Below are 25,156 nucleotides of genomic sequence, written 5' to 3'. Positions count from 1 at the left end.
ACCCTATTGAGATTAATATTGATTCGCAACAGGTTATATACATGCTAAAACATGGTAACATGCATTATGACCCTATTATTGATCTTTGCAGGTCCATACTTACAAGAGTGGGGCGTCCAGCAGTACAACACTATTTTAGAGAGCAAAACCAAGTAGCAGACTCACTTGCAAAGGAAGGAGCATATAGACGAATTTTTTGAACAAAGCATATTTTGGAAGTTCCTCCCGTGTTTGCGTTAGAACATGTCTTGGCAGACATTTTAGGAACTTGTTTTAATAGGCCTGTAAAAGCTAACAACACGAACTTAAGTGCGGATTATGCTATTTTTGAGTCAGACTAATCGGCTAACTTATAAATTGTGACTATTTACTTTAAGTCCTTTTAACCCCCCTTCCCAAAAAAAGATATCTAACATTAACATATTAATATTTCCTCTTTACTCGTATCTGGTATGGATTTAGTTGAGACAACACAAGCTAGCCCGCCATAAATTATCAAAAAATAAAAAGTTAATTTTTTTTTATAATGATTGTGTCCAGACAACTTATGTGCAACTTAACTAATTTCATGTGATATCTGTAACTTCCTACTAAAGTATTAGGTAAGTCTGTTTATCGAGGCTAGAGAAGAAGCCACGTAGTGTTTTGTATTTGTGGAAGTCAATAGTTTTAAGAATATCTTTTGATGTAATCTGTAATTTTTTATTACTATAGTGTTCGGGTCACCTTGTGCGTACGCATTTCGTTTAATTCCACTTGATATCTGACACCTCCAGGTTAGGATAGAAAGAAATTTCTTAGTGTCTGATAATATCTTTTATTTGGTAGTAATATTTTTCAGCCTATGCATTACTTATGTAAGTATTAATTGTCTATATTGCTCGGACTCTTCAAAAATGTTAACGGATGTGCGTTGGAATCTTTAAACTAGTGTATCTTTAGAGATTCCAACACGGGTGCAGCATTGAAAGTGAAGATTTTTCCACAACTTAGTTATACATCCTATTTGGGTGTTATTCTAAGTGAATATTGATTTTTTACTATAATTATGGTTGAGAACTATTTGTTTACATTTTTTTTCTCCTTTCCTCTATGTTCTTGACTCAAGACTCAAGATTAATTTTTTGTAGCATTCTACTACAACACCATTATGGGTAAGAAATCATCAAGAAAGAAAGGAGGCGGTACAACACCTGGTTCAATTACATTAAGAGAAGAATTAGGTGGCAAGAAGAAACAAATTCATGTTAATGTGAAATCAATGCTGAAATTGGAGCATATAAAGAATCTTGCTACATGGGCTAGTGGTGAAACTTCTATTCCTTCACTTGGTGCATTTTTTGGTCAGAGATTAGCTGCATCAACTGAGTCTTAGGGTATTCCTCCTGATCCTTCGTTATTTACTTGTCAAAGGTTTTTGCTTTTTCAATTTTTTTACATAACTATTTTAATTTGCTGTACTTAAGTTGAACGTAGGTAAGACTCCACTTGTCTGATTTCGCTAGGTCTGTTGTTGTTGATTTTCTCTTGCATTCATGAATACAGACTTTGTTAATTTTGTGACTGCTTAAAGAATTTATATTGGTTCACGATATGTGGTATAGTAGGAGAGATAGGATTAGAAATGAGTATATTCGGGATAATGCATGAGTAGTTTTGGTGGAGGACGAGATGCATAAAGTGAGTTGAGATGGTTCGTACATGTGAAAAGAAGACATATATGAGCGCATGCCCTAGTGTGGAGCTGTGAGAAATTGGGCTATGAATGGTTTCAGGAGAGTAATAAGTAAACCTAAGGAGTATCAAAGAAAGGTGATTAGATAGGATATGGTGCAGTTTCAGCTTACTGAAGGCATCACCTAGAGAGAAGCTTGTGGAGGATACAAATTTGGGTAGGAGGTTAGCAGGTAATAGTGTGTTGTCTTACTATCCGTTTATACTAGTAGCCTTAGTATTGTTCGCGTAAATTCTTGTTCTTCAATTCACGTTGCTATATGTTCATAGAATTGCTCCTGTAATTTCTTATCCTTCAATTTCTGTTATTATATGTTGTTTCTTGCACTTTGATTATTGAATTATCTTGCTATAGTTACTGTTCAAAATGCTTTGTTATGCATTCAATTCCATTTTATTCTCTTTTTGGACAGTTTTTTCTTGAGCTAAGCGTCTATTGGAAGCATCCTTTCTACTACGTAGGGGTAAGGCCTGTGCACACTCTACCCTCCGCAGACTTCATTTTGTGGGACTACACTGGGTATGTTATTGTTGTTGTAATAGGTGTGTTATTTGAATTGGAAGTGTGATACTTACGTATTGATTAAAAGTACCAAGAAGTGTTATTTGAATTAGGTTTCACAGTTGCATGTTCTTTATACATGTGGTCAGTATATGTTAGTATATATAGATCATTCTTCAGCTTAACATTTAATCATGAAAGAACTCCCGATCACATCATTCCTCTGTGTCAGGGGTCAAGTTTGTGAGTTTAGCAATGGCCTCAGATGTCTCGCCTTTGGTCAAAACTTTGGGATGCTAACCAAGTAAAATGAAGGAAATGAACATTGAGCTCGTCTCAAAAAAATCAGTAGGCGTAAATCCTGGAGAAGTAGCTACTGTCAAAACCGAGTAGACTGAATAGAAGTAGGCGACATTTGTCTCCAAAGCTATCAGAACGTCCGTATTTGCAGAACAATGGTGGAGTGCTTTGTACTAACCAGTGTAGAAACGATGTCCGATGGTGAATTGCATCGGAGTTGATAACACATACCACAGGATCTCTTCAACTCTTAGCATGTTGACAACTGCAATCTCTAGGTCATCCTTTAGATGTGGAATATATATGAACACTATGCAGGTCAGGAAAATAGGAATAGTTTGGCTTGGTTCCAAAGAATTGACTGATATTACTTTTCAATTTCATCTCTTCTCCTTCAGGAAATGTCACTCCCTTGAACCGTACTGAATCAGTTAACTTGATTACTTGAATAAATTTCCAGGGCCTGTGACATCTGATCGGTAAGAAAGGGATATCTTCTCTGCTCCATAAGAAAAGTTCCAATAATCCTCATGGAATTGTCAGTGAGCGCTCCATCAAGTCTCTTGCCTAAGTATAACCAGAATAAAGATGTTATAACTAACTTTTTTTTTTATATTGGGGAAATCGTCCAAGGCCAGTGATGCACGTTTCAGAACTCAGTGAATAATGGGATCATTCATCTACCCCTCTCCACTATGATACCATGCTTTTGTCTGTAGCAGGATCTGAATTCGTGATGTGCGCCACACCCACACATCCTGAGCTACACCCGTACAACTAAACCAAAGTTTCAGGGCCAGGTTATAGCCAACTAGTTGGTATCACTCATACGACTTCTTGCTTTCATTGTATTCTAAGCTTAGTTAAACCCGTATGGATTTCTGAAGTTTGTAGGAATAACTAAATAAATACAGAAAGCCAAAAGCATGACTTTTTGATAAAGAAAACAAAAACATAAATTGGTCTCATCTTGTTATAACTAGTTGGTGTTTTTTTATCTCTAGGATTCTGAAAGACCACTCGTGTGTTTTTTGAGTACTTACACTTAAGTGGTATGTAATATCCTTCTACATAGCATCCTGAATGCGACCAAATTTTTTGTGCTATTTTTGAGCCTATGGTAACAGCTATTTATGCCTGAAAAAGGAAGAACACATAAAACATCATCAAGAAGTAGCCAACTCCTGAGTGTATAGAGTTGTTTTTACTTCTTCCTTGTGATTTCTCCTATTTCAAGATCATAATGCATGTGTGTGGAGTTGCTTTATTCTGCTTAAAAATATATTTACTTTGAATTTTGGCCACTTTCATGTTCAATGAGTCATTGTCGACTTTCATCCCTATTTTTTGGCTTGCATATAACTTATAATTGATAATTCGCAGGTGTGAATCTGTCCTTCAAGCTGGCTACAACTGTACAGAACGGATTGAAAAGAACAAAAGAAAAGCATGAAAGAACCGCAAGACATCTGGTATTACCCCGAAGAACTATGTTGTATATGAGTGTTATTTTTGTTCACATCGGAATGTAAAGAGAGGAACCTGAAGAGGCTATATGAATGAACTATATCCTACCAAACCAAAAACTCCAAGAGTTGACCCTACTACATCAGCCACCCAAAAGTCTGAACCATTGGATACACGTATCGATAAGGCAAGAGTTGATCCTACTGAATCAACAATGCGAAAGTCTGAACATTTGGATACCTTAGTGACTAGTATCGATAAGGCAACAATTTACGCTACTGAATCAGCAACCTAAAAGTACGATTAATAGTTTGATGCTTCAGGGGGCAATACCGATAAAGATAATAAGATCAATGTAATAGTTTCTTCTGAAATAGTTTTAGATGATCCTACGACTAGTCCTGCTACTCTAGCAGTAGTTGCAGTTACTTCTTTGTTGGACTCGAAAAAAGAGGAAAATAAATAGAACAGGGTCCAAGAAGAAAGTTGAACCTCAGGATGGTTCATCCACAACAGATGCTGAGAAGACCTTTGCGACATCCAGTAAACGAAAGAAGAAATCTTGGACTAGTTTGAAGAAAATTACTGAAAGTCAGAGTAGCAAAAGCAGGAAGTTCTCTAACATATATGTCCCTTTTGTTCTTTAATTGTAAGAATTGTATTGTTACTTTTGAGCACCCTCTAAGGTTGATACAATTATACTCCAACTAGTTGTAAGAGTACTTATGTATGCAATGGTCGCAATGAGCTGCATTGCCATTTTTAGAAGGGCCAAAAAGGAATAGCCAGAAACATTTTCTTAAGCTAAGAATATTTGAGGTTAAGTTTGCATGTCTTTTGGGGTATTTAATTCAATAGTTGAGGATATTTTTGACTTGTACACTATAGGAAGAGTATTTTAAAGCTACTTGGTTAGCGGTCTCAATTCCCTTATTAATCTTTATGCTGATATTTTAAAGACTTGCGCATAACGATGTTGTATATATTTTAGAGTCGTATTTGTGTACAGCCTTATCAATGAGCACTTTCTCAATAGAATCGTCAACAAATACCTGATATATACGTATGACATATTTACCATATATATTTCCAGGTGTTGATCCCCTCAACAAGAGTAACATACAAAGTGTCGTCCGACAAAGTGAGGTCTGGGAAAGGTAGAGGGTATGCAGATCTTACCTCTACCTCCTCAAAGGTGAGGTACAGAGATTGTTGCCGATAAATCTTCACGGTGTTGATCCTCTCATACATATAAAATACACTTCTCCTGTATACATACATTATTTCATTTTCTGTTAAAAAACACATATGGTTAAACTCAAAATATTATATTCACCCGATATCAATTAGATTTAGATATTTTATAGTTAAAATTGATGTCTTTCACATATATAAATGTACATCCAGCTTCTTTAGTTAAAATTAGATACTATATTCTCACATTTCTATTAGATTTAAATATTTTATATGCACATGAATACTACTACATTTTTAAAAGGAAAATGCCGATAGAATTTTTTTAAAAATACATATGTAGCGCAAAAACATGCATTATTCACGCTACATTTTTATCCTAAATGCAAAGGCGGATAAGATTAACTCAGCTAGTATTTGGCCTATCGATTATTAAAATTATCTTCAAATATGTGCTGGACTTAGATTTTGACTTCAAAATTTATGGCCAAATAGTATAACTTATAGTTGGAATAATTAACACTTTTTTTTTCCTTTAAAATTGTCAGTATATATATGCTGTCACAGTCTGACGAAACATTTTGACAAGTATCAGAATCTCGGGTAGATTCCATTCTCTCTCGTTGCACACTCGCACACTCTTTTGCTGCTTTGCTTAACTCACCGCATTCAATCAAATCGCCGCCATACCAAAAATGGTAAACCGTCGGAACACGGTGGTTGCTATCAGAGACGACGACGATGTGCCGATTTCGCGTGTTACACGCGCCTCGCGTAACGGTGGCGGAGAAGAGAAATTGAATCAGCGGAAACGGAAGAAAATGAAACTGGAGGAAGACGAAGAAGAGGAAAGGGAAAAGGAAAAGCCGAAGGTGAAGGAGGAAGAGGAGAGAGGGAGAGGGAAGAGAACGAAAAAGCCGAAGAAAGTTGATGAAGAAGAGGAGGACCGGGTTGAAGAAGCGGAGGCGGTAAAGGAAGAGGAGCAGTTGGATGATGCGAAGCCGATTGGTGAGGTTGTTCAGGTTACTGGAAAAGGCAAAGGAAAAGGAAAAGGAAATCATTACGAGTCGTTTGAGCATGATGGAAATGACTATGAACTTGTGAGTTTTTTTGTTATTTGTTTCATTTCATGGAAAAAAATGATTTTAATTAACTGTTAGAAGTTAAATTCATTGTAGATTGGTTGTTTTTGGGAATTATTGGCTGTTGTAGTGTATCGTAGTTGAATTATAATTCGGAATGTGATTACATATAGTTTTGTATTTTGTATGATCGAAAGTATGATGTTTTTGAATTGTGGTTACCGTTATGAATCGTTTGAGTACGAACGAAATCGTTATGAACTTTTGTGTTTTTTTTCGTTTATTTGATTCGTTTACATCGAAAATTTGCTTTTGAATGACTATAGGAAGTTAAATTTATTGTAGATTGATTGATGTTTTTGAGAAATTACTGTGACTTTATGTGTATTGTAGCTGTATTAGGGTTTGAAATGTGATTACATAATTGGTTTGTATTTTGTAGACGGGAATCGTTACTAGTGAGTTTTTCGTTTATTTGATTTGTTTATCGAAAAATGCTTTTGTATAAACTTAAAAGTGAATTGATTGACGATTGGTTGATGTTTTTGGTAAATTACTTCTCTTTTTAGTGTATTGTAGCTGAATTAGGGTTTGCAATGTGATTACACACAGGTTTGAAATGTAATTAAGCTACAATACATTGAAGCAATAATTTCTCAAAAGCATCAACCAGTCTTCAATCAATTTAATTTCCTATAGTTATTCAAAGGTAATTTTCGATGAAAAGAAACAAATAAACGAAAAGTCACAAGTTCATAGACTTGTGGTCTCTTTAGCGCACCGGGATGCCCTTTTTAAATTATTTCGGGAACAAGCCAAATATGTGCAATATCACATTCGTCACGCAGGAATTCTCCAAATGTTAACTAGCTATGCTTATTGTTTTATGACGTTGACGTAAAAACCAGTCCAGGAATATAAGATCTGCTAATAAGCCTCCATATCCAAAAGAAATTTTTTTTTATAACCGTGATGTCCGGACCAGCTTTCGCGCACCTCGACTAAATCCACGGGATGTCTTCCACCTTTCACCTCCCACCACCTCCAACAAATATCAGATAACTCTGTCCACCAAGGCCTCTGCTACTAAAGCTATGACCGATGGAAAGAATCACTTAGTGTTTTTTCTCTCAACTGGGATTTGGACCTGCAACCTCAGGTTTTCAACCCACTTTATTGACTCCTAGGCCACACACCGTTGAGTTCCAAAAGAAAACCTTTTCTCCACAATTCAAAGGCATCATATTTTCAATACAAAATACAAAACTACAATGTCTAATCACATTTTAAACCCTAATTCAGCTACAATAAAAAACAATAGTAATTTCCCAAAAACATCAAACAATTCAATTCAATTTTCAGTTTATACAAAAGCGTTTTTCGATAAACACAAATCAAATAAATGAAAATTCACCCATTCATAGCGATTTCCGTCATACTGAAACGACTCATAAAAACTTTTCCTCATTCTTACACTTCCAGTGACCCTAATAACCTCACCAATCGGCTTCACATGATCTTCCTCCTCTTCCGCCGCCTCCGTCGTTTCGTCAACCCGATCCAACTCCACCTTTGCTTCCTCCATCTTGTTCATCCTCTTTCCCCCTCTCTTCCTCCTCCGGCTTTGTTTTCGGCAACCTTTCCTCTTCTTCTTCGTCGAGTTTCATTTTTTTACATTTCTATTGATCTGCTTTCTCTTCTCCGCCGCTGTTGCTGGAGGCGCTTGTTACGCGCGATATCGACATTTGGTCCTAGTCGTCGCTTATGGCTACCATCGCTTGCTGCTGGTTTCCCGTTTTTTGTTTGCTACAAGTGTAGAGTGAAATGAAAGAACAAGGAATCTACTGGAGGTTCTACTATTTGCCATAATGTTTTACAAGACTAGGGCAAAATATATATAACAAGACATTTTTAGGGTTGTTTGGTAAACCGGATTGTACTATTTTGTTGTATTTGTTAGAATACGCAGAGAGTAGCTAGTACGGCGCCACTCAGTGCACAGAGAGATACGAGAATTCTACAAATTGTAGACTTCCACTTGTTGACGCGTGTTATTTGGTTGAATTATTTATATCGCAATTAACAATTTTGATAGTATTTATAGGAATTTTATATAATAATTATGGTATTATTTTGGGATAATTAAGTTAACTAATTATTCAGTCATTTTTTGTTACTTAAAATAGCACAACTATTGTCTTATTACCAAATATAGTTGTATAGTTTTATTTTCTCTTTGTTATTTTCTTGTTCTCCTTTGTTATTTTCATGATTTGGGATATAGTGATTTCACAATATATATCCTTGCTTATACTATCCGGTTTACCAAACAACCCCTAAAAATATCTTGGTATATATATTGTGTCCTAGTTTTTTGAAACATTTTGTCAAATAGCAGAACCTCCAGTAGATTTCTTGTTTTGTCATTTCGCTCTACAGTTGTGGCAAACAAAAAATAGGAAGCCGACGGCATGCGGTGGTAGCCGTAAGCGATGACGAGGACGAAATGCCGATATCGCGTGTAACACGCGCCTCCAAAAACGGTAGCGGAGAAGAGAAAGCGATTCAATGGGAACGTAAGAAAATGAAACTCGACGACTAAGAAGAGGAAACTCCGTCGAAAACAAAGACGAAAGAGGAGGAGAGAGGGAGAAGGAAGAGGGTGAAGAAGATGGAGGAAGTAAAGGTGGAGTTGGATCGGGTTGAAGAAGCAACGGAGGCGGCGAAAGAGGAGGAAGATCATGCGAATCCGATTGGGGAGGTTATTCAGGTTATGGGAAGAGAAAGAGGGAGGAAAAGTTTTTATGAATCGTTTGGGTATGACAAAAATCGCTATGAACTTGTGAGTTTTTCGTTTATTTGTTTTGTGTTTATCGAAAAATGCTTTTGTATGAATTGAATTGAATTGATTGATATTTCCGGGAAATTATTGCTCTTTTTAGTGTATTGTAGTTGAATTAGGGTTTGAAATGCGATCAGACATTGGTTTGTATTTGTATTGAAAATGTGATGTCTTTGAATTGTGAAAAAAAGTTTTCTTTTGGAGCCAAAACGTGTGTAATCTAGTGGTCAGTAAAGTGAGAACCTGAGATATTAGGTCCAAATCCTAGTTGAGAGAAAATATGATGCCTTTGAATTGTGAAAAAAGTTTTCTTGTGGATATAGAGGCTTATTAGTAGAACTCATATTCCTGAATTGCTCTTTACTTCAACATCATAAAATTCTATGAATAGCTAGGTTAGATATGGAGAATCCCGGCGTGACCACTGTGATACTGAATCTCCACATATTTGGCTAGTTAGCAGAATAAAAAGTCAAAATTCTTTTTTGATTTAATGTGTATGTTTGATATAGTTGTACTCATTGTAAGGAGTTGGAGAAATGAGAGGGTTGGTTGAATCTGAATGATATCTTTTCTCGTCGAAGTATGATTACAGTAGAAGAGGCTTGGTTTGGTGGGCTTGGATGTTGGCATGACAGAGGAAGGGAATTTTGTGAACCAATATCAACTTAATGGTTTCTTTCGTGGAATTTTCATTTGGTTGTTCATTCTCCCTTGACTAGCAATAAGCAATGTTGTAATTGCATTGGCTTGTAATTTTCCCAAGTGATATAGCTTCTGTTGACCTATGGTGTTTCTCTTATTACTAAGTTTGTTTCTTATACAGGAGGATCCTGTGCTCTTGCTTCCAGAAGGAAAAAATCAAAAACCTTATGTGGCGATTATCAAGGTAATTTCTTTTCCCTGGAAAATGCATAACTTTTTTGGTACTTGCACCCAAGGGTATGACATGAAGTGCGTGTAAACCTTGGACATCAGGGTTCAATTCCAATAGATACATAAAAACATTAGGTGATTGCTTTCCACATGCTTGAGCTTTTGTGGGCCTCACAAGTTGGCCTAACACCATTGCGAAAAAAAATGGTTGTTTTTTGGTAATTAGAGATATGCACAATCTGAGCTTATTCGGAAACTTATGTATTAGGTAGTTTTCCTTTCCACCAGGCTGGCTTTTTTCTTTTTCTTTTTTTTTTTTTTAAGGGGGCCTCGGAGTAACTGATAAAGTTGTTGCCATGTGACCAGGAGGTCAGGGGTTCTAACTGTAGAAACGACCTCTGATAGAAATGCAAGGCAAGGCTGCGTATAATAGACCTTTGTGACCCCTATCTTCCCCAGACCCTGGGCATAGCCGGAGCATTATTGCACCGGGCTGCCCTTTTTACACTTGTTTCTGTGAAATTGACTCAATTCGACATGGATCTTAATTGCGACTTTGCCTTTTCTATTGCACCATCAGAGAATATTTTTTCTTTGGCGCTGTTACTGAAAGTGTGAATTAAACTTCCTCAGTTGGGAGTACAAAAGGGAAGGGGAGAAAACAGAAGCAAAACATTAAATCGTAGCCTAAGAAGGAAAGAGCACACGAACAATAACTAGTCTGGAAAAAGATAATAATTTCCTTCACATGCATATATGGAATCTGTCTTAAAGTTTGGCGAAAAGAGGAGGTGTAGTTGCTGTAAGGTTAGGAAGTAGAATAGGAACTGAAGTTGAAGTGGAAGTGGAAGAGGAAGATATGCAACAATGCAACATTTATGTTCTTAAAAAGAATGACCTACTTTGACTTGGCATAAAGTTTAAGACAATAAAGAAGACTTTTGAATCTTGTGGCCTTAAATTAAAGTTGTGTTAAATGTACCAAAATGCACTTTAATCTTGTGGTCCTAAACATGCCATATGGAAAGTTGAAATTAAAGTATTGCCAAAAAAGGAAAGGGGTAATTCTTTTTGAAACGGACTAAAAAGAAAAGTAGGTCATTCTTTTTGAAACGGAGATAGTATAAATTTAGACATGTGGACATGCAGGTACACTCTGTGTTTTAGGAGGGAATTTTCCCTTGGATTAGTAGGTAATTTAGGACTAGAGGGAATACAACTTGTCATAAGTCTTTGTTGAGATCTTTCTGATACGACTGCTCCTTTACGGACCTACTCTAGAAGAAAATCCATAAATCCAGACAAGCAAGTGGAGATAATCTTAGTTAGTTTCAGATAGGATAAGATATATAAGTAGTTATCTATAGAAGTTATTAGCAGTTAATTACAGCAGAAACCATCTGTCCAGGTGTTATCTTTATGTTTAGTATAAATATATGTATATGCAGAATTCAATAACAAAGAAGCAATATTATTTATTTGTATCTGGAGATTTGTCCACTCCATACGGACATACTTATTGGTTAATGCAGTGTTTAAGATCCTTGCACTTTATTTAACCAGTAAATCTTCAATTCATTCTCTTCTTCATCTTAGTTTCTATCACTTTCTCTGAGATAGTTCCAATGTAGTCGACTATTCCCCCCCAAACCACCACACACACACAAACCCGCTTTCTCTCTCTCTCTTTTTTTTTTTTTGGTTTGGTCAAATTCACTAGTATCTTATGTGCATCTTCCTGAACTGGTGTTCTAGCTTTGGCATGAAATTATTGGTGACGCTTGATTCTCTGGCTGTTAATTTTAGTGTGACTGATTGCTTTTAATATCTTTTTCGAACACTCAATTAGATTTTCTCCTTATAGGATATTAATCAGACTAAGGATGGCAACATGATGGTCACTGTACAGTGGTTTTACCGTCCTGAGGAAGCAATGAATAGAGCTGGTGGAAATTGGCAATCACGAGACACGAGGGAATTGTTCTATAGTTTTCACCGAGATGAGGTCCCAGCGGAGTCGGTCATGCAAAAGTGTGTGGTGCACTTTGTACCGTTAAACAAGCAGATTCCAAAAAGGAAAGAGCATCCTGGTTTCTTTGTTCAGAAGGTATATGACACTGAACAGATGAGGCTTTTTAAGTTAACTGATAAGGACTATGAAGATAGCAAACAGCATGAGATTGATCTGCTTGTTCAGAAGACTATAGCACGAGTTGGGCATCTTCCTGACCTTGAAACTGAGGATAATTCTGCAGCTCCTGTTAGTCAGGAGGATCAGTTGAAGAGTAAACGATTTTTGAGGAAGAAGAACATGATGTCTTTGGATGTCACCAGAGACGATGAGGCACCATCTAGATCTGGTCAGCCAACAGCAGAAACTCCAGGCAGTTGTGCCAATAATGCTTCAGAATACTTCATCATCCTTTCAAACTTCAAAGTCCTAACAGGTGAAATACAGCGTGATAAATGGCTGGAAAAACTGTTGCAATCAATTCAGTATTTCTGCAACCCTGTGGATAATGTTAAAAATGATGGTAAAGAAAAAGGGGGCTCAGATGCTGCTGATCTTACTGGTAACACAGATTCTGCAGAACACGTTAATGAGTCTCTAGACAACAGTGCTGATGTAAGAATTCTTGTTTTCAATGATTTTGATGATTGACAGAATTTATGTATAGTTGCTATTGTACTGGCAGATTTTCCTTGAAATGTTTCTTCTGCTGGATTATTTTCAGGGTGATGTGTTCCCATGGCCAGACAGTGTTGTCCCTGCTGTAGTTTCTCTAGAGAAAGCTGCACATGAGGCCCTCTCATCTGATTTTCAGAAGTACAATCAGAAGATGAGGCAGTTAACGTTCAATCTTAAGGTGACTACCTTTTTTAAGGGGATGGGGGTGTGAGCATGGAGTTTTTTTAAATTTTCTTCTGATTTTCTATGTAGGTATGTATTTACCTTCTAATACTCCTGTTTTTCTTTGTTGTAAATTTATTGCCAGAACACCTCACTCTTAGCACGCCGTCTTCTGAAAGGGGAGTTGGATCCCTCTCAGATACTGAACATGTCCCCAAATGAGCTAAAGGTATGGGTCCAGGGAATTAACCTTTTACTTAATTTGAGGATTGATTTAAATTTTATTGACTTTGTACGCAGATAGTCTTAAATGTTTGGACATAGTAGTTTGTGTGTATATATTCTGTTGATTTCTGAATTGGTTAGCTCTTGATTTGTTGAACCTACCGACTTGTTCTTCTTGATTCATCTCATTAGGTTTGTTTGGATTTCATGAAATGTAAATATTGTTCAGCTGTGGATATAGTGAAGCTGATTTTGAATAAAATACGGATGAGCATTTTCCTAAGTAAACACACAATAAAGGAAAATTTTTTTGCCCTTAGAGATTTTTTTTGTGAATTAAACATCGTCTTTTCCTTCTCTGATATGTGAAAAAGGCATCCCCCTCCCACCCGCCTACACACACACACAAAAAAAAAAGATGAAGAAGAAAGCTGGAGATTTCCTACAAATAAAGAAGTTGATATTCACTTGTACACATAGGAATTTAATGTGCTCCAAAAATAAGCCGAAAAAAGGGGAAGGGGGGTGGGGTGGGGGGTGCTTGAAATGTGGAAGAAGACTGCTAGTTTCCTTCCTTACAAGGAAATTAACTAATTTAGGTTAGGCAGAGGACTGCACAAACCTGCCTTGCAGTTTGATTTTGGTTTTCATAATTTAAGCATAAAACATTTTCTTCTGCTTAGTTCTTTAAAACATTTGAATTATACTTGCTACAATAAAATATTTGCTCTTGTTCCTCAATTGCCCCGATTTCTCTTTAGTGTATATTACCATTAGAGGTACTACAAGGCAGTAATTTTGTCTTACTAAGCCTCTGTTTGTTCCAGCCTTATAAGAACTCAATCATGAAATGAGGTTTGGTCCAACTTATGTCTAGAATTACAAAAAACATGTGCCGCAGCTGGCTAGTGACCCTTGATGCCAATCGTGACGCTTTGATGGAATTTGTCAGTATATGGCATGAATTTGTGAATTGTTGTACCAGAAGGTGTATGTAATTTCCAAGATTGAACTATTTTTCAGTGGACATTCTTTATAAACTAAAGAAATTGTAGGCTAGTCTGATCGTCTCTTATCATGTTCAATATTATTTTAGTTTGATTTAGTTCATTTATTAATTGTTCGCTGAGTGCTAAATATCTTTTTTTTTTTTGATAAAGGTGAAGTTGTATTCTTCAGCATTGGGTATGCTGGCTACCTCCGAAAAGTTACAAGCTAGTACCATAATTACAAGTTCCCTAAGAAATCTACTAACTGCGCTACCTCTTCTATACCCTTCTTTACACCAAAAGTACAAAGTATTAATGCAATTTTCTTTAACCTTTTGTATTGTGTTGTAATAATATTATCAAAGAATCCGAATTTTCTTTCTCTCCAAATTGACCACCACACACTGAATGATACTAAAATCCATCTTTTTTGAGTCTTGCTTCCTTCCCTTCTACTCCAACAGCTTAGGAGGTCAGCAATGTTCTCAGGCATCACCCTGGCCTCTTGAGATAAGCTAAGAAACATATGCCATATTTGTGAAGTGATCTTGCAATGAAGAAATAAATGGCTGTTGATTTCCTCTTTTTTGTGACAGAAAAAACACCGGGAAACAATTTGAAAACCTCTTTTCTTCAATTTTTCGTGTGTGGGACATGCCCTTATCGAAACCAACCATGTGAAGCATTTCACCTTGGCTGGAATGTTGAGCTTCCATATCTGTTCCCATATCTGTGTTCTGAATATCGTATTTGTGACTAAACAATATAACCATTCTCTTTTGATCAAGAAAGTCAAATGTTTTTTAACATATAACCCAATGTGAAATTTTTTGTTTTCTAATTTACTATCGTGTTTTCATTACAATGAGAGTTATTTTATGCCATGGTGGATTGTGCAAGTGGACATAGAGACAAATCGTCTTTGCATTTGTCTATTAAATTGACTTCAACCTAAAAACAGTTTTGTATTAATGTAAAATATTACTACTGATAAGTATTTTAAAGCTAAGTTGCTCGGACTCGGGTGCGGGTGTCCTATACGGGTACGGATCTAGAGGTTGGATCTTTCACAGTCTCAATTTAAAGATTCGGGGATATGGATCTAGGGATGGATACGGTGATTCGGCGAAAAATAATTTAAATATCTAAAAATAGAGTTATAAAACATAAATTATGAGATATTATGTTGAGAACATGTTGAAAAGTTGAGGAGAAAATATTGTTCAAGAAAAAAATCCTGAAAGGAGATAAAAGGAAAAGCAATAACATAGAAATTTCTATATACAAGGTATTCCATTTTCTTAAATTTCACCTTAGCTTTTTGTTTTGATTATAGAATTTCTTAAATTTGTTAGGACTTTCCCGGTCGATTTTGGTCAAAGTACCCAAAATTAGTTGACCAGATCGGGTACGGATCCCACACCCACACCCATGTCGTGTCGACACGGGTGTGGCACCTAAAGTGAAGAATCTGAGTAACTTAGTTTTAAAGTAATATGTCCAGATGTATTTGAATACAGTGAAATTCCAGATTTATGTGTAACTTCACTCTAAATATACACATTGAGTACTTCTTTTGGGTTATTATGTGTGATGTTATTAAAAAAATATTCGTGTTAGCAACAATATAAGATTATTTTATGCTTAGTCTATACTGATAGCGTTTCCATAGATAAAATAGTCGCATCTTGATGGTTAGATAAAATAGTTGCAGCTTGACGGTATTTTAAGGATCGGTAGCCCCTCACTGGAAGATGGGGATGATGGAGAAGATGAGTGTTTGAGAAGAATGATGATTTCTGCATGAAGGCGTTTTAGGATTATGTTAGTGTTAACCGGTGATCCTGCCCTAAGAAAATGTAGTGTCAAGAACTTTGTCAATGATGCTGAAGCGAGAGAACTCTTAGAATCCTTAAAACAATAGGGAGGAATATATTTTGTTTTGATATATAAATTCTTTTCACAGCACCTCCATAGCGCTATTCTTTTTTTTTTTTGATAACCGTGGTGTCCGGGCCAACTTGCGCGCACCTCGATTAAATCCACGGGATACCTGCCACCTCCCACCAGCAACAGGTACCAGGTCACTCTGTCCACCTTATTTGAGAAGGAAGATTTTTGAGGTTTCTTCCCAACCTAGGTTAGGGATTGTTAGAGATGGTAGCTTGCTGAACGTTAGCGCGATTTGATCTGTGGAGGGGTGTTGCCGACTCAAAAAATAAAGAGCTATAATGGGAAAAAAATATGTACAAACAAGGGGAAACTGGAAGAGGAGTATGGATTCGAGGATAAGTATGTTACACTTTAGTGGAAAAAGGGTATATCTTAATTGGAACGTGCAGAAGTGTATGGAATTGTATACACATCTATATGATCAGGGGCAAAAATATGAAGTGAGTCGTATTAACTTATTATTTGTGCCATCCTTTAGATCTATAAATTCAAATATCTTTACTGATTCTTTGAGAAGTATCTGATTTTTCAAACTTAATTTGGTTCACATTCTATTTGATTGTTCCTCCTCTCATATTTAAGTAATTTAAGTAATTTAGTACACACTGTTAAACATTGTCCTTATTTCTTTTTCCATTTTTCATCTGATCCTATCTTCTACCTTTTTCTAGTTCCTCCTTTCATAAGCTTAAATACAATTATCATTATTGAAGAGAGCTACTAGGGAACCTTATAAAAATAATAAGTAAAAAGAAAGTAAAAAAAAAAGATATAAGAGCTATAGGGAAGGAAATAAAAAATGAGACCCTGTTCTTTATGGCATAGATAACATATATAGCACTATATATGTGTACATAAAAATTGAATGAGTCATTATCTGAACATTATATAAATATTTGTTTTATATGTTCTTTCTTTTTGGTGGATGGTTCATTTAGATTTGTATTGTTTCTTTAACGGAATGCCAAAATTATAGTACCGAAATTTCAAATATTGTATCATTCCATACCATGCTCTCCTCTATTATAAATCCTACTTAGAGAATAAATTTCATTCCTACTCATTCACCTTCATGTTTATCACTTGAAAGCTAATTTTCTATTTTTGTTAAAAGTCATTTTTTTTATTTTTGTGCCTTTTGTATTTTTACCAAGTTAACTAAAAATAAATCTCCTGAATTTCTATGGCCAAACACATATACGACCCCTTAAACTTGCCCAAAGTTTTCATTTAGACAAGTATTTGCCATTTGAAGAGATTATCAGTTGTTAGTAGAAAACCTTTAATTTCTTATTTCTGTTATGGAATCGGAAAATTGGTGCTAGCAGATTATGGTTTCCTTTGTTTGATATTATCTTCCACTTCTGTCTCAGGAAGCACTAACAGCAGAAGAATTAGCAAGCAGGGAGCCCGAGGAGCCAGAGCCCATACAGGTTTATACTATAACATTATTTTGTTCCTTAATCAGGTTTTAGTTTAACTAACTAGGTCAAACTTTAGTTTACTACTTTGGTGGCCGAGTTGGTCTTTTATTTCTCATTACTAGATATGTGTATAGAAGGGAAGCCTTGGAGTAACTGGTAAAGTTGCCTCCATGTGACCAGGAGGTCATGGGTTCAAGCCTTGGAAACAGCTTCTGGCAGAAATGCAAGGTAAGGCTGCGTACGATACACCCTTGTGGTGGGGCCCTTCCCCAGACACCGCGCATAGCGGTAGCTTTAGTGCACGGGGCTGCCCTTTTACTAGATATGTGTATAGATCCACTAAATGTGAGAGATATATTTTCTTGTGACCAAGTAAAAAATCCTCTCTTTCGGCGAGCATGATTTTGTTTTCTAAGATGAAGTTGAACGTAGGCATGTAGCTTCTCAATGTACTGAGCCTCTAGAATTCTGAAAATTATCTGTTCATGGTGAGAACTTGAAAGAGGAGTCTAGAAATTTGGCCATCTTTAGTTGGCGAAAATTGGTATGATGATGTTATAAGACAGGAGTTTTGAATTTGACGTATCTTAATTGCTCATTTCTATTCATGTTGTGTGACAGATGACCGACCAATACTTGTTACAAAAACTTAACACAGGTTAAGTATATTGTTTCTTGTTGCTTAATTCTGATCGGTTTGTGGCACAGATGACTGATGCTCGTTGCAAAAGATGCGCAGAGAAAAAAGTGCGGCTCATGGAGATTATTCAGGCTGGGAATGGAGATCGTTACTCGGTTTGTCCTTGCAGCTTTTCTTTGGGGTTTGAGATTGACTTGCTACATATATACATCATGATGTTTCTTTTTGGATATTTGTTGTACCCTCTTATTGTTCATTTTGCTTTTCGTGACGGGGTGGGAAACTGTTTACTATGATAGCAATTGCTTGTTGCATCTGAAGTTTTTTATAGTTGATTGAACATTGTCTTTGTTGCATCTCTGAATGGAGAGTTAATATGTTGGTAATAGTGAGGAGGAGATTTGAACTTAAAGCAATACCATGTTATGTTTAGATGATGTGACAGTAATCAATCTCTTTTTGGGTTCTTTTCTGTTCTTGGGGTAAAGCTAATCCACCACGTCATTGTCATTATACTAAATCACCATGCATGATGTTGAAGGGATTTACCTTGTGTAGGGACCTTTTTGCATGTTATGTCTCTTAGATATATGTAGTCATTTTTGATTTTTACTTCTGTTTAATGAATAAAACAGATTGACTATGGTGTAAACACCATTTGAAAATTTCCTCTTCCCCAAATATTTTGATCTCTGCTTTAACTGTTTTTTGTTTCTGTTTTTTCTTTTCCATACCTCAGCTGGAGTGTGTTGCTTGTGGCAATACTTGGTATGCTTCTAGGGACGAAGCTGCTAGCCTCACAATTGGGACAAATTTGGCAGAGAGTGTTTGAGCAGAACCATTGGCCACTGCCAAGTTCGAAGATGTCGAGAAGAACTTAACGAGTCCACGAAGAGCTGATAAAGGAGCTAGTGACATTCTAAAGAAAACAACTGAAGCTTACATGCCGGTTCTATATAGCCAGAAATCATTTCATAAGACCAAGCCTTCAGTCAACGCTACTACTAGCAATACCGACTGAATCGTCTGCTAGTTTCTCAGTCCATTTTAGACACAACCATCTCCGATAAGTAATAGATAGCACACATAGATACAGTTCTTCGTACTCTTTACTGGGTTCCTGCTGGGATAGATATATGGGGTAGTTGAAAAAATCATAGTCTGGATAGAAACTCTCAATAGTGAAGGGTGCGACAACTTGGTATGGTGTTCGCTTTCTTAATATTATACAATCTGCACAGTTGTAAAAGGTAGGCTGAGGTTGATGGGTATAATTTTATGTAGTTTTGCATTATTATTTTGTTTCCCCTACCAAAATGTGAGGTGATTTATGTTTTGAAGTGGAGCGTTGGAGTAACCGGTAATGTTGCCTCCATGTGATCAGGAGATCACGGGTTCAGCCTTGGAAACAACCTCGGGTAGAAATGCAAGGTAAGGCTGCGTACAATACACCCTTGTGTGTGTTACACGTGATATCGGCATTTCATCCTCGTCGTCGCTTACAGCTACCACTGCATGCCGCCGATTTCCCATATTTTGTTTGCTACAAGTGTACCATCCGGTTTCATGTTTCATTACGGCCTTGATGTACTATTCTCTATCTTGAGCCAGGGGTCTATCGGAAACAACCTCTCTACTTCTGCGGAGGTAGTGGTATGGACTGCATACATCTTATCCTCCCCAGACCTCACTTTGTGGGAATACACTGGGACTGTTGTTGTTGTTGTTGTTTGTTTGCTACAAGTGTAGAGTGAAATTAGAGAACAAGGAATCTACCGGAGGTTCTGCTATTTGACAAAATGTTTCACAATACTAGGGCACAATATATATACCAAGACATTTTTATGGGGGGTTTGGTAAACCGGATGGTATAAGCGGGGATATTTCATGATTTGGGATATAGTGATTTCACTATTTTAATCTCAAGATTACAATGTTGTAATTATAGTCTCGAGATTGATTAATAACTCAAATCAAATATGGATAAAGTTTATCTCAATTTGTCGTGACATTATTTTTCTTGTGTCACATATCAAACGATCACTTAAATCCAAAAATATAAATTCTCTATTTATAGATTTCAAGTTTTGGCTTTAGAATTTATGGTTAGACGAGAATTTAGTTCGGATAATTCAAAACTGAGATTAACTTTATCCATATATGTTTTGAGTTATTAATCAATCTCGAGACTATTATTACAAAATTTTAATCTCGAGACTAAAATAGTGAAATCACTATAGTCCAAATCATGTAATATCCCCGCTTGTACTATCCGGTTTACCAAACAACCCATAAAAATGTCTTGGTATATATAGTGTCCTAGTCTTGTGAAACATACACCCTTGTGGTGGGGCCCTTCCTCGGACCCTGCGCATAGTGGGAGCTTTAGTGCACCGAGCTGCCCTTTTTTAGTTTTTGTGAAACATTTTGTCAAACAGCAAAACCTCCAGTAGATTCCTTGTTCTCTCATTTCATTCTACCCTAGTAACAAACAAAAAATGGAAAACCGGCGGCACGCGGAGGTAGATGTAAGCGACAACGAGGACGAAATGCCGATATCACATGTAACACATGCCTCCAGCGACAACGACAGAGAAGAGAAAGCGAATCAATGGAAATGTAAGAAAATGAAACTCGACGAAGACTGAGAGGAAAATCCACCGAAGGAGGAGGGAAGAGGGTGAAGATGATGGAGGAAGCAAAATTGATTGACGTTTACTGCTCTTTTTAGTGTATTGTAGCTGAATTAGGGTTTGAAATGTGATTAGACATCTGATTTGTATTTTGTATTGAAAATGTGATGCCTTTGAATTGTGAGAAAAAGTTTTCTTGTGGAACCCAAAGGTATGTGGTCTAGTGGTCAATAAAGTGGGTTGAGAACCTGAGGTCTTAGGTCCAAATCCTTGTTGAGAGAAAAAACACTAGGTGATTCTTCAGGGGCCTAGGCGGACAGAGTTATCTCATGTCTATTGCCGCCATAGCAATAATGGGAAACCGTCGGAGCACTGGACGACAACGAACTGCTGATATCGCGTGTTACACGCGCCTCCAATAACGGTGAAGAAAAAGCGAATCAACGGAAACAAAAGAAAATGAAACTCTAAGAAGAAGAAGAGGAAAAAGGAAAAGAAAAAGGAAAAACTGAAAGTGAAGTAGGAGGAGGAGAGCGAGGAGGAGGATGAGGAGAGACGGAGAGGGAAGAGAGTGAAAAAAGTTGATGAAGAAGAGGATGAGGAAGCGGAGGTGGAGGTGGACCGGGTTGAAGAAGCGGAGGCGGTAAAGGAGGAGGAGGAGTGTGACTTTATGTGTGTTGTAGCTAAATTAGGGATTGAAATGTGATTACATAATAGGTTTGTATTTTGTATGATGAGAATCGTTACTAGTGAGTTTTTCGTTTATTTCATTTGTTTATCGAAAAATGCTTTTGTATAAACTAAAAATTGAATTTGTTGAAAATTGGTTGTTGTTTTTGGTAAATTACTACTTTTTTAGTGTATTGTAGCTGAATTAGAGTTTGCAATGTGATTACACCTAGGTTTGAAATGTAATTCAACTACAATACACTGAAAGGAGTAGTAATATCCCAAAAGCATCAACCAGTCTTCAATCAATTTAATTTCCTATAGTTATTCAAAGGTAATTTTCGATGAAAAGAAACAAGTAAATGAAAAGTCACAAGTTCATAGACTTGTGGTCTATTTAGCGCACCAGGATGCTGTTTTTATTTCGAGAACAAGCCAAATATGTGCAGTATCACATTCTTCACACAGGAATTCTCCAAATCTAAACTAGCTATTCTTATTATTTTATGATGTTGACATAAAACCAATCCAGGAATATAAGGAATATAAGATCTGCTAATAAGCCTCCATATCTAAAAGAAAAACTTTTTTATAACCCTGGTGTCCGAGCCAGCTTTCGCGCACCTCGACTAAATCCACGAGATATCTTCCACCTTCCACCTCTCACCACCACCAATAGATATCAAATAACTCTGTCCACCAAGGCCTCTGTCTATCAAAGCTATGATGGAATAGTCACCTAGTGTTTATTTTTTCTCAACTGGGATTTGGACATGAGACCTTAGGTTCTCAATCCACTTTATTGACCACTAAACCACACATCATTAGGTTCCAAAAGAAAACCTTTTTTACCCAATTCAAAGACATCATATTTTCAATACAAAATACAAAACCAATGTCTAATCACAATTCAAACCCTAATTTAGCTACAACACACCAAAAACAGTAGTAATTTCCCAGAAACATCAATCAATTCAATTCAATTTTCAGTTTATACAAAAGTGTTTCTCGATAAACACAAATCAAACGAAAAATTCACAAGTTCATAGCTATTTTCGTCATACTCAAACGACTCTTGAAAACTTTTCCTCTTTCTTCCTCTTCCAGTAACCCTAATAGCCTCACCAATCGGCTTCACATGATCTTCTTACTTTTCTGCCGCCTATGTCGCTTCGTCAACCCGATCCAACTCTTCCTTTGCTTCCTCCATCTTCTTCACCCTCTTCCTTTCCTCAACTTTGTTTTCGACAACCTTTCCTCTTCTTCTTCATCGAGTTTCATTTTCTTACGTTTTCATTGATTCGATTTCTTTTCTCCGTCGCTGTTTCTGGAGGCATATTTTACGCACGATATCGACATTTCGTCCTCGTTGTCGCTTACGGCTACGACTGCGTGCCGCTAGTTTCCCATTTTTGGTTTGCTACAAGTGTAGAGTGAAATGAGAGAACACGAAATCTGTTGGAGGTTTTGCTATTTGACAAAATATTTCACAAGACTAAGGCACAATATATATACCAATATATTTTTAGGGGTTGTTTGGTAAATCGGATTGTATTATTTTTTTTGTATTTGTCAAAATACACAGAGAGTAGCTAGTACGGCGGCACTGAGTGCACAGAGAGATACGAGAATTCCACAAATTGTAGAATTCCCACTTGCTGACACGTGTTATTTGGTTGAATTATTTATATCGAAATTGACAATTTTAATAGCATTTATAGGGATTTTATATCATAATTATGGTATTATTTTGGGATAATTAAGTAAACTAATTATTCGGTCATCTTTTGTTACTTAAAATAGCACAACTATTATTTTTTTTACCAAATATAGTTGTATAGTTTTATTTTCTCTTAGTTATTTCCTTGTTCTTCTCTGTTTTTTTCATGATTTGGGATATAGTGATTTCAAAATATATATCCCCGCTTATACTATCCGGTTTACCAAACAACCCCTAAAAATATCTTGGTATGTATATATTGTGCCCTAGTCTTTTGAAACATTTTGTCAAATAGCAGAACCTCCAGTAGATTCCTTGTTTTGTTATTTCACTCTACACTTGTAGCAAATAAAAAATGTGAAATCGGCGCCACGCGGTGGTAGCCGTAAGCGATGACGAGGACGAAATATCGATATTGCGTGTAACACGCGCCTCCAGCAACGACGGCAGAGAAGAGAAAGCGATTCAACGGGAACGTAAGAAAATGAAACTCGACGAAGAAGAAAAGGAAAAACCGCCGAAAACAATGCAGAAGGAGGAGGAGAGAGTGAAGAAGATGGAGGAAGCAAAAGTGGAGTTAGATCGGGTTGAAGAAGCGACGGAAGAGTAGGAAGATCATGCGAAGCCGATTGGTGAGGTTATTAGGGTTATTGGAAGAGGAAGAGGGAGGAAAAGTTTTTATGAGTCGTTTCAACATGACGGAAATCGCTATGAACTTGTGAGTTTTTTGTTTATTTGATTTATGTTTATCGAAAAATGCTTTTGTATAAATTGAATTGATTGATGTTTTTGGAAAATTATTGCTCTTTTTAGTGTACTGTAGCTTAATTTGGGTTTGAAATGTGATTAGACATCGGTTTGTACTTCGTATTGAAAATGTGATGCCTTTGAATTGTGAAAAAAAGTTTTCTTTTGGAATCCAAAGGTGTGTGGTCTATTGGTCAATTAAGTGGGTTGAGAACCTAAAGTCTAAGGTTCAAATCCTAGTTGAAAGAAAAAAACACTAGGTGATTCTTTCTGTCTGTGATAGCTTTGGCAGATCGGGTCCTTGGTGGACAGAGTTATCTAATATTTGTTGTTGCTAGTGGGAGTTGGAAGGTATCCATGCGTGACCAATGTGATAGTGAATCTCCACATATTTGGCTAGTTAACAATATAAAAAGTCAACATTAGATTTTTTATTTTTTATTTTGAGTATGTTTGATATAGTTGTACTCATCGTAAGGAGTTGGATAAATGTAAATCTGATTGGTATCTTTTCTCGTAGAAGTATGATTACAGTGCAAGAGGCTTGGTTTAGTGGGCTTGGATGTTGGTATGAGAGAGGAAGGGGATTTTGTGAATCAATATCAACTCCATTGGTTTTCTTTCATGGAATTTTCATTTGGTTGTTCGTTCTCCCTTGACTAGCAATAAGCAATGTTGTAATTGCATTGGCTTGTAATTTTCGTAAGTGGTATTGGTTCTGTTGACCTATGGCGTCTCTCTTATTACTAATTTGTTTCTTATACAGGAGGATCTTGTGCTCTTGGTTCCAGAAGCAAAAAATTAGAAGCCTTATGTGGCAATTATCAAGGTAATTCCTTTTCCCTGGAAGATGCATAACTTTTTTGGTACTTGCACCCAAGGGTATGGCATGAAGTGGGTGTAAACATTGGACACCAGGGTTCAATTCCAATAGATACAGAAAACATTAGGTGATTACTTTCCACATACTTGTGCTTTGGTGGGCAGCACAAGTTGGCCTAACACCACTGTTAACCAGAAAAAAGATTTATTTTTTGGTAATCAGATATAATGCACAATCTGAGCTTATTCTGAAGCTTATGTATTAGGTAGTTTTCCTTTCCACAGGGCTGCCTCTTTTTCTTCTCTTTTATTTTTTAAGGGGGCCTCGGAGTAACTGGTAAAGTTGTTGCCATGTGACCAGGAGGTTACGGGTTGAAACTGTGGAAACGGCCTCTTACAAAAATGTAAGGCAAGGCTGCGTTCAGTAGACCTTTGTGGCTCGTCCCTTCCCCGGACCCCGTGCATAGCGGGAGCTCTTGTGCACCA

The 25,156-nt window shown here is 36.7% G+C and overlaps 1 protein-coding gene and 1 pseudogene across 4 annotated transcripts in view; both read left to right on the top strand.

Annotated features, from left to right (window-relative positions):
• The first annotated feature begins 1,150 nt into the window (after nucleotides 1-1,150).
• LOC124895968 lies at nucleotides 1,151-4,650 on the top strand (annotated as a pseudogene).
• Nucleotides 4,651-5,744: 1,094 nt separating this feature from the next.
• The window catches only part of LOC107865127, a 36,593-nt gene continuing 17,181 nt past the window's right edge, over nucleotides 5,745-25,156 (top strand). Inside the window, exons 1-8 of one of the 4 annotated variants that reach the window (XM_047414652.1) lie at nucleotides 5,745-6,297; nucleotides 9,948-10,010; nucleotides 11,862-12,623; nucleotides 12,733-12,864; nucleotides 12,994-13,077; nucleotides 17,389-17,448; nucleotides 18,148-18,234; nucleotides 24,615-24,677. In XM_047414652.1, the coding sequence (XP_047270608.1) occupies nucleotides 5,893-6,297; nucleotides 9,948-10,010; nucleotides 11,862-12,623; nucleotides 12,733-12,864; nucleotides 12,994-13,077; nucleotides 17,389-17,448; nucleotides 18,148-18,234; nucleotides 24,615-24,653 (1,632 nt within the window). In that variant the 5' untranslated portion in view covers nucleotides 5,745-5,892 and the 3' untranslated portion in view covers nucleotides 24,654-24,677. Of the gene's footprint in view, nucleotides 6,298-9,947; nucleotides 10,011-11,861; nucleotides 12,624-12,732; nucleotides 12,865-12,993; nucleotides 13,078-17,388; nucleotides 17,449-18,147; nucleotides 18,235-18,818; nucleotides 21,168-24,614; nucleotides 24,678-25,156 lie in introns of those variants that run through there. The other 3 variants (XM_047414656.1, XM_016711473.2, XM_047414648.1) reach the window with 3 other exon arrangements.

The sequence above is a fragment of the Capsicum annuum genome, chromosome 1 (genome assembly GCF_002878395.1).
Source record: "Capsicum annuum cultivar UCD-10X-F1 chromosome 1, UCD10Xv1.1, whole genome shotgun sequence".
Taxonomy (NCBI): domain Eukaryota; kingdom Viridiplantae; phylum Streptophyta; class Magnoliopsida; order Solanales; family Solanaceae; genus Capsicum; species Capsicum annuum.
The sequence above is the reverse complement of the archived record's forward strand: the minus strand, read 5'-3'. Positions and strand labels throughout refer to the sequence as shown.